This window comes from Artemia sp. Qi Xiang Cuo, chromosome 3, assembly GCF_049724085.1.
Source record: "Artemia sp. Qi Xiang Cuo chromosome 3, ASM4972408v1, whole genome shotgun sequence".
Lineage (NCBI taxonomy): Eukaryota > Metazoa > Arthropoda > Branchiopoda > Anostraca > Artemiidae > Artemia > Artemia sp. Qi Xiang Cuo.
The window spans coordinates 50,779,785-50,799,349 of record NC_142796.1 but is presented as its reverse complement, the minus strand read 5'-3'; the positions used below and the strand labels follow the sequence as shown (position 1 = coordinate 50,799,349).

The window sequence follows — 19,565 nt, the reverse complement described above, 5'->3', positions numbered from 1 at the left end:
TACCCATGCCTAAGAAAAGAAATTAAACATTAAATCTTGCAGTTCCAAGAAGAAATTCAAGTCTCTTATTGGTATTTCACGATGAATCAATTTGCAAACAAAAGAAAGAGGAAAATGCTTAAAAAAGCTCAGCGAAACCTGTTCAAAATGCGACAAAGCATATACCCTAAAATAAGAAGACACAAAAGAATTCAAAAATATAACGAGATAATAAAAAATTATGTTTCATGACCATTTTTACATTCATGGAAGTTGAAAGAAAGAACTTGCTTCAGTACACAACTTTTAATTGTGAGCAACATTATACCACTCATGTCTTGCGAAATTTTGTGATACTCTATTAGCGTATTTAAACAGTTAATTAAGGTCAAACAATCAGCTGGTGTCTGCAGGTAACTTATGCAGTCTTTGTCTCAAGTTTACATTATAATTGCGGTTTCAAAAGGCAAACTCGAAAAGGTCTTAATGTCACCTGAAGAGACCTTACCCCACTTAAGATGGCGTATTTAGGATTTTGATTTGGGGGCCCACCCAATGAAAGCTATCAAAATTCATAAACCTTCCAGCAGCCCAGTCTGCCACTGTCTGTTCAGACTCATTATATTAATTACTTAATGTCTTTATGTCTATTTATTGTACCTTACTACAAAGTCTGTTCACATTGTACTACCATATGAATGCTACCACTGCTACTGCTATCAATAATAATGCTCCAAAAGCTCCTGATATTACTTCTGGTGCAATGGCTGCAACGATTGCTAATACTAGGGGTATTTGTAAAACTTTTGAGGAATAGTGAGGGCGCTGTTAATCTGAATCGAATCACTGTGTGTGCATGTGGGTTATGAAAAAGGTAGATTAGCATTATTCCAGCAGCGTCTTAATCTGAAACTTCCAGTCCTCCAGCTTTACTATAACTTTAGAAACTGCTTCTACTACTACTATTGCTACTAGTACTGCACCTATTCACGGCTTACTAGAAATATTATATACAGAAAATCGTTAATCTGAACTAGAGTTTAGATTGCAGGGTATACTGTGCAAACGTCAGCATATTACATTCAAATAGGCAATGGTCAATTGTTTAATTTTGTTTATATTACAATGTCTGCAAAGAGAGCACGAGGGAATTGAGCCGCTTGAATTAGGAAACTGATACGAAAACGCCTGAAAATTTAGCCCATTTAATTCAGACCGAATTCCAGGATAAATTTTAGAAAGGTGCTTATTGGGGAAGGGAAAACAAATTGCTTTATTCTTATTATTTATTTATTTATTTTATTTATAACCCACTGTACAATAATGTAAAATAGTGGAGTAATACAAACACAAAAAAAAAGAAGAAAAAGAACAACGACAATCTAACCACAAATATAATCACTAATAAAAAAAACGGATAAGACTGTGATGTGGGCCCAACCGAAAACTAGCATCCTGACTGATCTTCGCTTGCACCATTTCAAGCGAGGACAGAATTTCTGTTGCACCATAACGACCAACAAGGCGCCTATTGCGCACAGCAAGCGGCAAATATAATAGGAACTTACAATATCTAAAATAATTAACCTTCATTTGTTTCAGATCATGCTTAGTAAAAAGTGGATACAGCCCAGAAGCGGATAAAATCGCATGGTCACAGAAACTACAGTAGAGTTTAGCAAGACCATGCCTATTAAAACGTCCACGGTTTGCAACAATTTTCCCATAACCAGCTTTAAGCTTATCCTTCGAATCACAAATAAATTTACGTCGGATACTTCCTACAGATTCACAAATGGAAATACCAAGCCATTTAATAACAGGGACCCTAGGTACCGTAAAAGTATTGCAAGCAAGGGGAGTAGCAGGGGGATTAACAGCGTTAAAGAGTAAATATTCACATTTCAAAGTATTTAATGATAGGCCTATTTCACTAAGCATAGATCCCACCATGCTAACATTCCATTCAAGCCTCCTTTTGGAACGACTAATCAGGAGGAAGTCATCAGCATATGCTAAATAAGACACTTCCGAAAAACCAAAAAAACAACTGGAGGGACTCTTATTAATCACACTCGAAATACAAGCATTAAAAATATAAGGCGAAAGAACTCCTCCTTGCCTAACTCCGCTTTTAACAGGAATATTTCCAAAAACACCTTCATTCGATTTCAATCTAACATATGAATTCGAATACCAAAAACGTAGCAGAGAAATAATCGATGGGTTTATACCAAGCTGATGTAAAGAATAAAAAGCCTGAGGGTGCACAACACTGTCGAAAGCTTTAGATATGTCTAAAGCACATATATGTAATAATTGACCTTTCGTTTGTGCATCCTTAAAAGGAGAGCAAGCACCCGATGTGCATAATGACAAGAAATCCCCTTTCTAAATCCAAACTGATTAGCATCATAATTCACAAAATCAATAATATAAGGAAGAAGCACATATTCAAAAAGTTTGCTAATATTGCAGGCGACAGTAATAGGCCTATAAGAATCACATTTATTTACATCTTTTCCTCTCTTTACAATTGAGGTAACAGTACCACATAGGAAACTATCAGGCACTAAAGAACAACAAAGACACATTTGAAAAAGTAGCTGCAAATGTTTTACTAGTTCCGGAGAATCTTCCCGTAAATGAAAAACGCTTATACCATCAATATCAATAGACTGAGACTTCAGCCGCCTGATCGATTCAGTAATTATATCAGCTGACACAGGAAGGACGTGCTTTTGTTGCATTTTTCCTGGAAGGCACTTAGCAAGGAGTTGGGAATATCGGCTATGTACAGCGAAATTAACACGGGAAGAAATATTAGAATAATGTTGGATCCAAGCTGATTGCGGAATATTATCACTCTTATAATCAGTAAACTTAGAAGAATTCGTCACAAACTTCCACTCTTTCGAACTGTTTGGAAAACTAACTCCAGCTTCACGAACTGACCGCAGTTGTCTTTTATAAGCTGTTTTCGTTTTAAGTTTAATATAAAAAACAGTACCACGAGAGGGATGCCCACAAGCAATCCAAATACGTAACCATAGCTTGGCCCGATTTTTCACTTTTTTCAAAAGAGGGTCATAATTCCAAACAAACTTTCGCTTGTTTGACCAAATACGTTCAATTGAGACAGCTACTTGTTCGTTTTTTTTCAAACATAAAATGATTTGATGATAATACGTATTCAATTGCAAACGAGCACTAGGTGAGCTAACTCAACAACAGAGGAGGTTATAAGGCACATTAATGGTACTCTGCAGGCTTGCAAGCGTGGCCACATATAAAGGCCAATCCCAACGATTCCAATTTCGCCGTTGAAACCACTTTTTTTTTACAGATTGGGGAGCATTTATTATTAGTTTAGATGTGACTGACACACACAGAGATATGGGAATGTGATCAAAATCTCTTTCATCTTCATCAACATGGACAGTTGAAGTTGTAACACCAGCAGAGCATACACAGTGGTCAAGGTTAGACCGGGAGCCGCTGGCATGTATGTAAGTAAATGGAAGATCTTTTGTCAGAATCCGGAAACCAAGGGGGAGGCACTCGAGCAGTGAATCGGATCGGGGGAGGATATTGTCATATCACAGTTCATGTCACCCATTAGTAGCCAATCATAACCAAGTTTCTCAATACCCGATACCAAATTTTTCAGTTTTTTGCACGCTTTAACAAAATGGGTGAATGACGCAAGATCATTCTTATTATGCGGCAAATAAACATTGACTAGTACAAGATGACCAATCCTGACGGCTAAATAAATATCATCAGATCCGTAACACTGTGGGGAAAGGGAAGAGAGTTTCCGATTCAGCACGCAAGCCAATCCACCGGAGGAACGACCACGAGTTCTTCGGGCATTTGTAGAAAAATCAATGTGGCCGGGGCTACGTCGAAGGAAATTTACGCTCACAGCCGGCAATAAATGTTCTTGAAAAAGGACTACGTCAAATGTATCAAGAAGATTATCAATACAAATGTCCTTATCTTTGGTCTCATTATTATTAAAAGAACAAATAGAGATAGGCAAAGATATCTTTTGGCAATACCTTTGGTAGCAATAGCACGCAACTTGGGACATCGCAAACTATATGACACATGGTCTCCACCGCATTTAGCACATTTAGGGGACAACTGACTGGGAGAGTCCTTTGATGATTTGTGGGGATCAGAGCATCTGGAGCATTTCACTACTGGGCTTCTGCAATTGTCAACTACGTGGTCAGGAGAACGGCATCTATGGCAACAACGCGGGATCTGAAAATACTCAAAAACGCGCAAAAATTCATAATCAACTTTTAATCCAGTTTTAATGGCATTGATCTTAGTTGCAACATCTGCAAACGAAATTCTGAGTGCATGGGAAGTTCCAAGCCTTGTTACGTCAGAGACTCCAGGGTATTTAGTAAGGCGAGAGATATCGTAATCAGTGCCTATGCCCTTTAATAGACCAAAATATTTCTTTTCGATAAGTTTGGCTTTAGAGTTCGCTAAAACTGAGGGCACAGCCTTGCAAAAATCATTCACGGCCACATTATCAATTCTTACAACAAGTTTATCGTTAGACGACCATATGCTGCTAATTGCCTCATGACCGGAGATCTTGTCAATTACCTCTCTACGTTTTTCTGGGTTATTCAAAACCTTAGGCACATTCGAGATAACAACTGTGGCTAGATTATCATTCGCGGGGACAATAGGTAATGCCGGGAACTTCATATCATAATTTGTGAGTTTAGAATCAATAACTTCTAGAGTTCGGCCAATATTATTAATCTTGGTAGCTAAGCGTGAATATGCTACAGCCGGTATGGTAGGAACTTCGGTTGGAAGTTGGATCACATAAATAGGAATAGTTATGTTCTCAGAATCACATTTCTGGATTAAATCAATCATATCTCTGATATTGTTTCTAATTGCTTTATTCCCAACGCGCTTAGGACAACAGTCATCTGGAACTGTACCTGAATAAAGTTCAATCTTTGCAGTTGAAACGGCCGAATTCTCGAAAAAATCAACCGCATGACTCACAATAATATCGTCGTCAATTCCCGCTTCGAAATTCACTTGGATAAAGTTCAAAACAGGCGAATAAACATACCTGTCATTATCGCTTGCAACACTCATAGTCCGCTTTAAACCGGTTTATCTAAGCAGGCAATTCACATCACGTCTTGTCTTGGCAAGAGCTAAATGAATTATGTAACATTACCTCTGATAGTCTCCATCGATATATGTCTCCAATAGGAATTGGTATCCCACTGGCCTGGTCAATATTTAGAGCATTTTTTGCAACTTTATCCGCCTGATGGTTACCAGTTACACCTGAGTAGCTTGGAACATAGTGAAAGTAACTTCTTGTGCCTCCTGAAGCAAGAATATCAATAATGCTAGGACAATATTGTGTGGCTATATCCATCTTATACTGAGAAGCTGAGTACAGCAGCTATAGGCTTGACAAAGAATCACAATAAACTAGAATATTTTGTAATTTATGAATCAAAGGTTGATTATTCATAAGGTACTCTAAGGCCATGATTATTACATTTAACTCTGCAGATATTAAAGACATATTATCATACATTCTCTTACTCATTGCAACATTAAGGTGTTACTTCTTCGTCTTCTATTTCACACAGGCGGGCTTCTCAGTTGATACTATTTAGCCCTTTTCCTTTTGCTTCACTCTGTGGGCTACAGAGCTACTGGCTTGGTTGCCTCTTATTTATTAGATATCCTCAGATATCTTTCAGTAGGTCTTTTGACCCAAGGAGTTCAAATATAAGATGATAGATATCGATTTCTGTGCTCTGTGTGCAGGTATAGTTGGCTAGGCTCTTGGCTGATAGTGAGATTTTGTGGTGTTTAAAGCACTTTAACAGTTTACAATGCAAGGTATGCTGTGCAGACGTCAGCGTATTAAATTCAAATAGGCAATGGTCAATTGCTTCATTTTTCATATTACAATACCTGCAAAGAGGGGACAGGGGAACTGAACCACTTGAATTAGGAAACTGATAGGAGAATGCAAGAAAATTTAGTCCATTTGTTCCAGAACGAATTCTATGATAAATTTTAGATAAATCCTTATTGGAAAAGGGGGGAAGAGTAGGATTATTCTTATCAAACATAATATCTGATAGTCTCCATCGGTAAATATCTCTAATGGGGATCGGTCTCCCACTTGGCTGGTCAATATTTATAGCATTTTTTTGCTATTTCATCTACCTGATGATTACCACTTATACCATAGTGGCTAGGATTATACTGAAGATAAATTCTTATACTACTTGAAGCAAGATTATCAATAATACTAAGACAATGATAAGTATCAATATCCAACTAATACTGAGGAGCTGAAGACAGCAACTCAAGGTTTGACAAAGAGTCAGAATAAATTATAATATTATTTGAATTAGCAATCAAAGGTTGGTTTTTCATAAGGTGTTCTAATGCCATGATTTGACATTTAACTCTGCAGACATTATAGATACATTATTGTACAATCTCTCACCCATTGCAATGTTCAGGTGAGGAAGGAAAGCACCACTTGCTACCTTCTCATTCAGTTTGGACCCATTAACAAAAATTTGGAAATGTTTTTTATAAGTAATTGTATTAAGTTCAGCAATTTTTTTCTGGACAAAAGCGATGGGGGTTAAATCTTTAGTCCACTTTGAGAAATCAGTATTTATTATGGGAAATGACCAATTCCATGGAGGGGATTGGGGGAAAGTAGGTGCAATAGACTTTGAGGGTACAGAGAAATTCTTCTGAATATTGGCATACTCATCTGCAATGCCTCTACATATGGCTGGATTTCTTAACCAATTATGTAGGGTGTGTGAGCTATTTGATTCAATTTTTGTAAGATGTTTTATCAAGGGAAAGCTACGTCTCTCCCTTATTGTTGTTAATCCACTCTCCATAAGCAGAAACTTGGTGCTTGTGGGTTTCCTAACACCAAATATGAGACGTATTATATCATTTTGTATTGTTTTAATGTTTTGCATCTGGGTGTTTGCACATGCACCATAGACGATGAGCCCAAAGTCAATATGGGGTCTTATATATGACTCATAAAACTGGAGTTAGGTTTTCTCCTTACAGCCCCAGGGTGTGGAAAGAAGTCTTTTTAGTATACTTGTTTTTCTATAGCATTTTTTATTGTGTTTGAAATGTAGAGGTGGAAGTTAAATTTTTGGTCAAGCATGAGACATAGGTAATTAATATGATTATCATCTGGAATAGTTGTTCCATTTAGAGTTAGTCTTGCATTAACATGATTTCACTTTCGGTGAAATTTGATTATTTTTGACTTGGTGGGTGCAATGGGTAAATCTGAATATTGAGAAAATTTTTCAAATTGGAAAAGTGACTTTTGCAGCTTTGACTGTGCAATCTCAAAAGGTGTTGCCCGATGACCATAGAACCAGATCATCAGCATATTGTAGATTCATGTGGGGGAGGTTCATGTCCCAGAGATATAGGGCAAAGAGGAAGCAGCTGAGGACTGCTCCCTGAGGAAGGCCTTTGGTTATTGTCTTTTGGGGTGTAGAGGCTGAACCTACACAAACAATGAAACTTTGCAATTCTATGAAAGATTTTATAAAAGATACTAGCTTGGGGAGTAGTCCAAGGTTTGCAAGTTTATTTAAAAGGATTTGGTGGTTCACATTGTCATATGCCTCTTCTAAATCTAGGAAAGCTACAAGTAGGACATTTACTTTTTGAGAATGATTCATTTATTGCATTTGTTAACAATATGAAAGCATCTGTTGAGGAATGGTGTTTCCTGAAACCAGTTTGAGTATGATGGATCCTATTATTATTTTTAACAGATCAGAGACGTTGACAATAGACCATTTTCTCCATTGTTTTTCCCATCCCAGGATTAATCAGTATAGGCCTATAAGACTCGGAGTTGTGTTGGGGTTTATTTTTCTTTAGGATTTGTAGGAGGGACGAACATTTCCGGATAGTGGGGAATGTAGATGAAGGCAAAGCATCACTATAACAATTTGAAGTTCCTGTTTGTATGAAGGGTGAGATTCTTTATCCATGTAGGGTGTATATTGTCATAGCTGCTGCTAGTTTTGGTCCTAATATGATGTATTGCATTATTCAGTTCCTGGATTGAAAATGGTCTTGTTATACACTTGGATCCTGGGCGAGGTTGGTAACTTGAGTTCATAAGAATTGGGGAGGTTTTGCTGCAATTATTTGATTTTAGCTTATTAACAACAAGATTGGCAAATAACTTAGCTTGTTCATTATCATTGTCGTAACGGGTATTATTATGTATAAGCTCATACAGGAGTGGGTTGGGGGAAGTCTTTTTACCCCAACCCAATATGTTGCTTATGGAATATGTGGCTTATTACTTTATGTATAATTGGCTCATGTGTTTCTATGGAGAGATTATTTGCAAAATTATTCCAGTAGTTATATTTAGCATTTATTATAGTCCTATTTAGATTAGATTCTGCTTGTAATTTTTTTTAGACATGTAGCAGGTGATGTTTTTTTTAGGAGTGTTCTCCTAGTTGCCTTCTTTGTTCTCCATCTATTTTGGCACTCATTTGTCCACCATGCTTTGGGAAGGTGTTTGGGGGAGGTTTTCCTGGGTGTTGTCCTGGGGTTTGTATGATTAGCTGTATTTATTAACAAAGATGCCAAAGCTTTAGCATGTGCGTCAGCTGTTGAATTTGAAATGCATGAATTTTGGGTGAAACTTATAATTTCATCATTTAGCTTATTTTCGAACATAGGTCAATTTGCTTTAGTGTTATTATATTTGGAGGTATGTGATAGAGTTTCAGCAGGTTCATTTAGGGAGCAAACTATGGCAAAGTGGTCAGTACATAGACTATCAATTTTGCTTACATAAATTTTATTCAAAATATTTAATGACATAATTTGTAGGTCAATTGTAGAGAAACTGCCACTTTTGGGGTTAAAACATGTATTCAGGTTTGGAGGGGTAGCAACAGCTAATTCATTATTATTTGAAATCATATGCTTAATGAACTTACCAGCTTTATTTGCTGGTTTATTCCCCCACAAAAGGCTGTGGGCATTAAAGTCTCCACAAATAATGATGTATTTCAACATTTTAGAATTATTTATATAACTGAAGAAATCCATGGCATCTGTAGTTAGGCCATTAGGGTTATATAAGCTTATAATGTAAGTTTTTTTTATTATTCACCCAAACACTGATACCAATTGAATGAACATCAGTTACAAAATCTGAAAAGTTGATGCCACAGGGTTTTATATTATTATTAATTAACAAAGCTACTCAACCCCCTTTTCTCTCTGATGATCTATGCTTTCTCATGATAGTAAATCCCAGAGACTTAATTTGTTGATTTTGGGCTAAATGAGTTTCCTGGAGGCAAGCAATATCAATGGATTTATTATCCATAAGAGATATTAGTTCACTTTACTTATTTTCTGTAAGTGATCTTACGTTCCACTGGAGCATTGATATATATTGTGTTATTGGTTTATTTTTCATATGACTGTGTATCAAGGATCAGCTTTGGTAATAGTAAAGCAAGATCTTCTTTTGCTTGAATGAGCATAGGATTAGTGATGTAGATATTTGCCAATTCAGCAATGACTGTTGTTTTCTGTAGTTGTTGTATATTCATGGCCTGAACTGCATTACAGTTTAGAATGAATAAGCATATATTTGAGGTTTGCATATTTGGTTGTGTATCCGGTTTGTCAGTTAAGGGATTAATTGCTGGTAGTGTTTCTGGTTTGTTTCTTTTTCGGAAGGGGGAGGCCAGACCGACCCCATCTCACTGGACGAGGAGGCTTGTTGGCTTGGTGATTCTTTCTGATAGGGATAAGAGCTAGGGGGCTTAGAGGATGGTGTTTTGTAAGGGGTACTTGATGCATTTGTAGTATTTGACTTAGGAGTTTTGGTTGATTTCATTATGGGTTTTATTTGGTGTGGTTGGGCAGCATTTGCTACCATAGCTACAGAAAGGTATGGAATAGCCTTCTTTGTTGCTATTTGGAGTGTTAGTGCTCTTTTCTTATATGCAGGGCATAGTGATTTATTGGTAGATTCCTGTGGGCCTTTATAATTGATACATGTAGGCTGAGTGTTGTTGCAAGTTGTCAACTCTTTACGATGGGAGCCTTTACAATTACTACATGCTTGGAAAATTTAATTGCACTTGTTTGTTGTGTGTCCCAGTTTGAGACACTTCTGACACTGGATAGGTTTTGGCTTGTATTCCTTGTGCGGTTTGATTTGCCCGAATAGGAATAATTTTTCTGGGATATTAATTTTTTCTTCAGTGTAAATAAGAAAGATCTACTTGTTTTTAGGCCATTAGAGTTGGGTTTACCCAGTTGGCTGGCATCTTCAACAGGGATTGTGTTACCAGCCCTATCTGAGAGCCCTTCTTTTAACTCCTGAATAGGTATTTCTGGGAGAACATTACAAACTACTAATTTTGTTAGGGATTGTTTTGGGTTCCATGTAGATGAGTTAAGCGTGGTATTCTGAAGGGAAATTTGGTTGATTATTATATCAGCTGATTGCTGATCTTGGACTGCTATAAATGAAGATCGATCACGGTTAATGTTAAGAGAGAACATTGATTATAACAATTGAAAATTGCAACCATTATTACAGTAATCTTTGTTATCTCAAAAGGGGTTTTAGGAAAAATTTTGAGGTAAATACCTAAGTTTTGGGAAGGAGAATCTTGGGCAAGGGGAGGGGAAATGTTTTTGATTGGGGAGATTTTTTTCCTTTTTTAGGAGCTCCTAGAAAGGGCCTCTTGAAACCTGTTATCATCTATAGTTACATTAGCCCCAACACTGATCATTGTCCTATTCTCAGAATTTGAGATATCATATGAGCTTTGTGATAGTGAGCTTGACCAGCCAAGATGGGGAATAAATAGATCAAATTCATAGTGTTTGGGGTGGGATTCAGGGGAACTTTTTTAGGGGGAGGTCTTTGCATTGCCTGTTGGAATAAGCTTTAAGCTAAACAAGAAAGGATAGTACTATGATACCAGACCGTCTGCACCCTACTATGGGGAAAACTTCACCATCCACAAAAGAAACACCACAGAATGGCCCTGAGGAGGATTTTGAGTACGATTGGTTCGGTACAACTACTGATAAATCGAGACAAATAATTCACAAGAAATTTAGTTGTAAATTTCTTGAAGTGTTGCTGTTATTTCTTTCTTCTATTTAACAGCAGGCGGGCTTTTCAGTAAAACTATTTAGCCCTTTTCCTTCTGCTTCACTCTGTGGGCTACAGAGCTACTGGCTTGATTGCCTCATATTTATTAGATATATTCAGATATCTTTCAGCAGATCTTTTGACTCTAGGAGTTCCAATATAAGATGATAGATGTCGATTTCTATGCTCTGTGTGCAGGTATAGTTGGCTAGGCTCTTGACTGATAGTGGGATTTTGTGGTGTTTGAAGTATTTTAACAGTTTAGAAAGCAAGGTATGTTGTGCAGACGTCAGCATATTACATTCAAATAGGCAATGGTCAATTGTTTCATTATTCATATTACAATGCCTGCAAAGGGGGGACAGGGGAATTAACCACTTGAATTAGAAAGCTTATAAGAGAATGCAAGGAAATTTAGTCCATTTGTTCTGGAACGAATTCTATGATAAATTTTAGAAAGATACTTATTTGGAAAGGGGGAAAGGATAGGATTAATCTTATTAAAATTAATATCTGATAGCCTCCATCGGTAAATATCTCTAATTGGGATTGTTCTCCCACTTGGCTGGTCAATATTTATACCATTTTTTGCTATTTCATCAGCCTGATGATTACCACTTAAGCCAGAGTGGCTAGGAATGTACTGAAAGTAAGTGTTTATGCCACTTGAAGCAAGATTATCAATAATACTGAGACAATGATAAGTGTCAATGTCCAACTTATATTGAGGAGCTGAGGCCAGCAACTCAAGGCTTGATAAAGAGTCGGAATAGATGATAATATTATTCAATTTTTCAATCAAAGATTGGTTTTGCTTAAGGTGTTCTAATGCCATGATTATGGCATTTAACTCAGCAGATATTATAGATAAATTATTAAATAATCTCTCGCCCATTGCAATTTTCAGGTGAGGAAGGAAAACACCACTTGCAACCTTCTCATTCATTTTTGACCCATCAACAAATATTTGGAAATGATTTTTATAGGTAATTGTATTAAGTTCTGCAAATTTTTTCTGAACAAAAGCAATGGGGGTTAAATCTTTATTCCATTTTGAAAATTCAGTATTTATTATGGGAAATGACCAATTCCATGGAGGGGATGGGGGGAAAGTAGGTGCAATAGACTTTGCTGGTACAGGGAACTTCTTTTGAATATTGGCATACTCATCTGCAATACCTCTATACATGGCTGGATTTCTTAACCAATTATGTAATGTGTGTGAGCTATTTGATTCAATTTTTGTAAGATGTTTTATCAAGAGAAAGCTACGTCTATCCCTTATTGTTGTTAATCCACTCTCCATAAGCAGAAACTTGGTGCTTGTGGGTTTCCTAAGACCAAATATGAGACGTATTATATCATTTTGTGTTGTTTCAATTTTTTGCATCTGGCTCTTTGCACATGCACCATATACAATGAGCCCATAGTCAATATGGGGTCTTATATGTGATTTATAAAACTGGAGTAAGGTTTTCTCCTTACAACCCCAGGGTGTGGAAAGAAGTCTTTTTAGTATATTTGCTTTTCTATAACATTTTTTTATTGTGTTTGAAATGTGGAGGTGGAAATTAAGTTTTTGGTCAAGCATGAGACCTAGGTAATTAATATTATTATCTTCTGGAATAGTTGTTTTATTTAGAGTTAGTTTTGCATTAACATGGTTTCGCTTCCTGTGAAATTGGATTATTTTTGACTTGGTGGGTGCAATGGGTAAATCTGAATGTTGAGAGAATTTTTCAAACTGGAAAAGTGACTTTTGCAGATTTGACTGTGCTATCTGAAAGGTGTTGCCAGATGACCATAGCACCAGATCATCAGCATATTGTAGATTCGTGTGGGGTAGGTTCATGTCCCAGAGATATAGGGCAAATAGGAGGCAACTGAGGACTGCTCCCTGAGGTAGGCCTTTGGATATTGTCTTTTGGGGTGAAGAGGCTGAACCAACACAAACAATGAAACTTCGCACTTCTATGAAGGATTTAATAAAGGATACTAGCTTGGGAGGTACTCCAAGGTTTGCAAGTTTATTTAAAAGGATTTGGTGGTTCACATTGTCATATGCTCCTTCAAAATCAAGGAAAGCTGCCACTAGGATATTATTTTTTGAGAAAGATTCATTTATTTAATTTGTTAGCAAAATGAAATCATCTTTTGAGGAGTTGTATTTCCTTAATACAGTTTGAGTGTGCGGGATCATGTTATTTTTCTCAACAAACCAGAGGAGTATGTGATAAATCATTTTCTCAATTATTTTCCCCATCACAGGTGTAATCATTATGGGCCTATAAGACTCAGGGTTATCTTTTGGTTTATTTTTCTTTAGGATTGGTAGGAGGGACGAACATTTCCATATATTGGGGAACCTAGAGGATGCCCAAGCGTGATTATAACAATTTAGCAGTTCTTGTTTGTATGAAGGTGTGAGATTCTTTATCCATGTAGGGTGTATATTGTCATAGCTGCTGCTAGTTTTGGACCTAATATGATGTATTGCATTATTCAATTCCTGGATTGAAAATGGATTAGTTATGTACTCGGATCCTGGGCGTGGTTGGTAACTAGGGTTCATAGGAATTGTGGACAGTTTGTTTTAATTGTTTGATGTTAGCTTATTAACAAAAAGAGTTGCAAATAGGTTAGCCTTTTCAATATCATTGTCATAATGGGTATTATTATGTATAAGTTCATACAGGAGTGGGTTGGGAGAAGTCTTTTTCCCACATATGTGGCTTATGACTTTATGTATAATTGGCTCATGCATTTCTCTGGAGAGATTATTTGCAAAATTATTCCAGTATTTATATTTAGCATCTATTATAGTCCTTTTTAGATTAGATTCTGCTTGTAATTTTTTTAAATATGTAGTAGGTGTTGGTTTTTTTATGAATTCTGTCCTACCTGCCTTTTTTATCTTCCATTTATTTAGGCACTCATTTGTCCACCATGCTTTAGGAATTTGTTTAGGGAATGTTTTCTTAGGTGTTGTCCTGGGGATAGTATGATTAGCTGTATTTATTAGTAAAGATGTCAAGGCTTCAGCATGTGTGTCAACTGTTGTGTTAGAAATGCATGAACTTTGGGTGAAACTTGTAATTTCATCATTTAGCTTATTTTGGAAAATAGACCAATTTGCTTTAGTGTTGATATATTTGGAGGTATGAGGTGAAGTTTCAGCAGGTTCATTTAGGGAGCAAACTATAGCAAAGTGGTCTGTACACAGACTATCAATTTTATTTATGTAAATTTTGTTCAAAAAATTTAAAGACACAATTTGTAGGTCAATTGTGGAGAATTTGGCACTTTTGGGGTTAAAATATGTATTTAGGTTTGGAGGGGTAGCAACAGCTAATTCATTATTATTTGAAGACATATGCTCAATAAATTTACCAGCTTTATTTGCTGGTTTATTCCCCCACAAAAGGATGTGGGCATTGAAATCACCACAAATAATGATGTTTTTTAACATATTAGAATTATTTATATAATTAAAGAAATCCTTGGCATCTGAAGTTTGGCCATTAGGGTTATAAAAGCTTATTATGTAGGTTTTTAAATTATTCAGCCAAACACTTATACCAATTACATCAACATCATTTTCAAAATCTGGAAAATTGATGCCACAAAATTTTATATTATTATTAACTAATAAAGCTACACCACCTCCTTTTCTCTCTGAAGATCTATCCTTTCTCAGGATAGTGTATCCCAGAGACTTAATTTGTTGATTTTGGGTTAAATGAGTTTCCTGGAGGCAAGCAATATTAATGGAATTATTATTCATAAATGATATTAGTTCATTTAGCTTTTTTTCTGTGAGTGATCTTACGTTCCATTGGAGTATAGATAAACGTTGTGTTGTTGACTTATTCTTCATAGGACGTTATATCAATGATCATATTTGTTAAATTAAAGCAAGATATTTTTTTTCTTTAATGATCATATAATGTGGGATGTAGATTTTTGCCAATTCTGCAATAATTTTCGTCTTCTGTAGTTGATGTATGTTCATGGCCTGAACTGTATTACAGTTTAGAATGAATAAGCATATATTTGTGGATTGCATTTTTGGTAGTGGATCCTGTTTGTTGGTTAAGGGATTGATTCCTGGTTGTGTTTCTGGTTTGTTTCTTCTTGAAAGGGAGGGCCAGGCTGGCCTCATCTCACCGGAAAACAAGGCTTGCTGGCTTGGTGATTCCTTCTGTTAGGGATTTGAGCTAGGGGGCTTAGAAGATATTGTTTTATATGGGGTGCTTGATGCATTTGGGGCATTTGACTTGGGGGTTTTCGTTGGTTTCATTACAGGCTTTATTTGGTATTGTTGGGCAGCATTTGCTTCCATTGCTGCAAAGGGGTATGGGGTGGCCTTCTCTGTTGATATTTGGAGTGTTAGAGCTCTTTTCTTGTATGCAGGGCATAATGATTTATTTGTAGATTCATGTGGACCTTTGCAATTGATGCATGTAGGCTGGGTGTTTCTGCAAGTTGTCAGCTCTTTAGGATGGAAAGATTTACAATTACTACACTCTTGGAGAATTTCATTGCATTTGTTTGTCGTGTGTCCCAGTTTGAAACACTTCTGACACTGAATAGGCTTAGGTTTGTATTCCTTGTGTGGTTTGATTTGCCCAAATAGGAATAATTTTTCTGGGATATCAATTTTATCCTTTAGTGTGAATAAGAAGGATCTACTAGTTCTTAGGCCAGTAGAGTTAGGTTTTCCAAGTTGGGTAACATCCTCAACTGGGATTGTGTTTTCAGCCCTATCTGAGAGGCCTTCTTTTAACTCCTGAGTAGATATCTCTGGGGGAACATTGTAAACTACAATTTTTGTTGGTGATTGTTTTGGGTTCCAATTAGATGCAATAATTGGGATATTCAGAAGAGATTTAAGGTTAATCATTGTATCTGCTGATTTCTGAGCTTCTACAGCTATAAGCAGAGATCCATCACGGTTAATGTTAAGAGAGAACATTGATTTAAGCAATTTAAAAATTGCAATTCTTATTGCAGTGATCAATTTTATTTCAAGGGGGTAGTGGGAGTAATTTTAAGGTAAATTCCTAAGTTTTCGGAGGGAGGTTCTTGTGCTGGGTGAGGGGAAATTCTTTTAATTGGGGAGTTTTTTTTCGTTTTTTTAGAGCTTCTAGAGAGGACCTCTTGAAACCCATTATCATCATTTATGTTTGCATTAGGACCTACAGTTATCATTGTCCTATTCTCCGAATCGGAGCCATCATTAGAACTGTCAGATAATGTGCTTGACCAGCCAGGATGGGTATCTTTCACTATGGAATTTGATTTGGGATCTGGGGGGACGTTTTTTTTGGAGGACTTCTGAACATTGCCTATTGGAAAAAGCTTTAAACACAAATATGAAACTAAAATAAGAAGGGAAAATAGATGATATCAAACCGTCTGCACTATACTATGGGAAGGATAAACACCACAGTATAGCCCTGAGGATGGCTTGAGCAGGATAGGTTTGGTACAACTACTGATTAGAAGCGATAATAATCAAGAAAATATATTTTGATTTTCTTGTACGGTTGCTGTTGTTGTTGTAGCCATGAGTTATTTATTTAACTCATGTTATTTATTTCCAACCCTTGTTTTATTATTCTCTTTCTTCTTCAAAGTTTAATGAGCTGAACTGATACCATTAGATTTAAACGACAAAGGGAGCTCTCCATCTTGAACAGCCATACCAAACCAAAATCAATAAATCATTGCGAAAAGATAAGGCTGAATGAACAGACCGGCTGCGCAATGCTGAATTTTTTCCACGCCGGCACATCGTTCATTGGCGGGACGCCGCCGATAAATCGGGTTCTTAGGTGGGATTCACAGAAGTGAATGGATCAAATCCCTTTCTTGGTGTCCACCGTCATTTGTTTATTATTCGAAGAAGATGAGGAATTTATTACAGGACACATTCTGGGCTGCTGTGAATTAGAAGAAGGAAGAAGAATGGGCTAACTGTCCCTAATTTCGAAAAGTTCTGTATGAAAATGAATAAAATTAAAAAAGAAACATTAATTTCTTCTGTTAGAAATCACCCAGTAATCTGGAACATGCAATTAAAAGGATACAAAGATTTTGGAATAAGAGAAAATACATGGAGATTGATAGCACAAGAAGTGAATGAAGAAGGTAGGCCTAGAGTTATGGCTAAACAGAAAGTGATTCACTACAATTTGTTAAACAAAAGAAGAATTAAATTTGGTAAATATTTACCAATTTTAATTGGTTTTGACCACTTCTAAAGGAAATATGTTAATAAAATGGTACATTTTTCACAGTTTGGTAAAATTCTACTTTAGCTAGCCTACTTTTTGTTATCTTGGAAAGGGATGGGTGGGTAAAGTTCTATGAAATCATAGGCTATTATTGAGTTAGGACTAAAGTGAATACACAATTTGATGCCTTTTTTTATGCTGATTATGAATATAATAAGCATTTCTATTGGAAATTAATTTCAGCCCTCCCCCTATATATGCCAATTCAGGGTTAGGTGAGGTATAGCCTATATAGGGGGGGGGGGCTGAAATTCATTTCTGATAGAAATGCTTATTATATTCATAATCAGCATAAAAAAGGCATCGAATGGTGTATTCACTTTAGTCCTAACTCAATAATATGATTTTGTAGAACTTTACCGATTTGTGTACAGGCTAAACTATATCCCGGGAAGGTATTTTGAAGCTCATATCTCCATGCCTTCTCCCTCTAGAGGGTCCTGAAATTTGCTTACATGATAGGTCTATACCTATTGAAAATTTGACAAAACAACATTGTACCTTAATTTTCAGTTTTGGTAAAAATTTAAAATTGTGGCACCTGATAAGGAGACATGTTAAGAAAACAATTCTTACTTTAAAATATGTATAATGATCCTAGTTCTTATATTATCCAAGGGGAGAACTTTTATCATCAAGTCTTTCCTTTAAAAATCCTTCTTTTTCCAGCTTAAGAGAAAAAGTTTCCTAAACCACCACACTGAGATTCAATGCCTAAGTCTTTTGAAATTGCCACCAAATAAGTTGTTTTATAGATAGCATTTAGCAGGTGTGACATAGCACATGTTTAAAGAAAAAGCAGTGGCATATTGAAATTATAGAAACTGTGAATTCTGTTTGAAATCATGCCATTAACAAAAAATTTATGTGTCTTGTGTGACAATAAAATTATGTCTTTTAGACTATACCATCAAGGTCAAGGTGATGTACAGTAATTATTAATAAATCATAATGTTTTGCCCTCATTGTCATATTGAATGCTATTTTGATGAATCACAAAATGGATTCCGATGTACAAAAACAAGAATGAAGCAACGTGGACATAAACTTATTAAAAAAAAAGTGCACTTTTAGCCAAAGTATTAATACAGGGATTTGGTGCAAAAATGCAAACATATAATATCAACAAATAGTGGAGATTATGCTGATTTTTTCCAATTTAGACAGAGGAGCTCATATTCAGCAATTTATGGTTGATAAGATTGGCATATCATCAGCAACTGCTGTTGATTGGCAAAGTTTTTGTTGCAAAATATGCCTTGACTTTATTGACAAACACAGTTGTAAATTGGGTGGTCCCAGAAAAATAGTTGAAATAGATGAAGCAACAATAAGGAAAAGAAAATACAATAGGGGATACTATATTGAAGGACAGTGGGTGTTTGGAGGTATTGAGAGAGACACTGCAAATTTTTTTATTGTTCCTGTTCCTGACCAAACTCCTGACACTCTACTAGAAATTATAAAAGAGTGGATACATCCAGGAACAACTATAATTTCTGATTGCTGGAGCTCATACAATAGATTAGGCATGCAAGGTTTTCAACACCTAACTGTCAACCATTCTTTGAATTTTGTGGACCCTGTGACTGGGGCCCACACACAAAATATTGAATGTCTATGGCATTCAATGCGTGCAGTGATTCCCAAGTACGGGAGATCAGACAAACATATGGCTGGATATCTTGCCAAGTTTTATTGGAAAACCTTTTTTCCCAATAAAGGGGCCAGACTGCATCATCTATTACTACAGGCTGCTGAACTATACAAACCAGATACTCATCATCCAGATCAAAGTTTACCTGGCACCAGCCAATAAAAATCAAATTTTTCATTACAAGTGTCTCTATTTAATCATCTGTCAAATTATAATTTAATCATCTATATCATCTGATCATTATGAATTAATCACCTCTTCAATTCCCTCTGATTGTGAAACTGCTAGATCATCCTAGAATCAAAAAAGGTAATTTTTATATTATTTCATTTCTTGTCAATTCTATGCATATTTTGTAGTTTCGCCACTGCTCATTAAAAAAACAGTTTTT

The 19,565-nt window shown here is 36.1% G+C and overlaps 1 protein-coding gene across 2 annotated transcripts in view; it reads left to right on the top strand.

The window, feature by feature from the left end:
* The first annotated feature begins 17,147 nt into the window (after positions 1–17,147).
* Positions 17,148–19,565, top strand: part of LOC148954243 (uncharacterized) — a 55,684-nt gene continuing 53,266 nt past the window's right edge. Inside the window, exon 1 of one of the 2 annotated variants that reach the window (XM_089087001.1) lies at positions 17,148–17,371. In XM_089087001.1, coding sequence (XP_088943127.1) covers positions 17,224–17,371 — 148 coding nt within the window. In that variant the 5' untranslated portion in view covers positions 17,148–17,223. Of the gene's footprint in view, positions 17,444–19,565 lie in introns of both variants that reach the window. The other variant, XM_089087000.1, reaches the window with a different exon arrangement.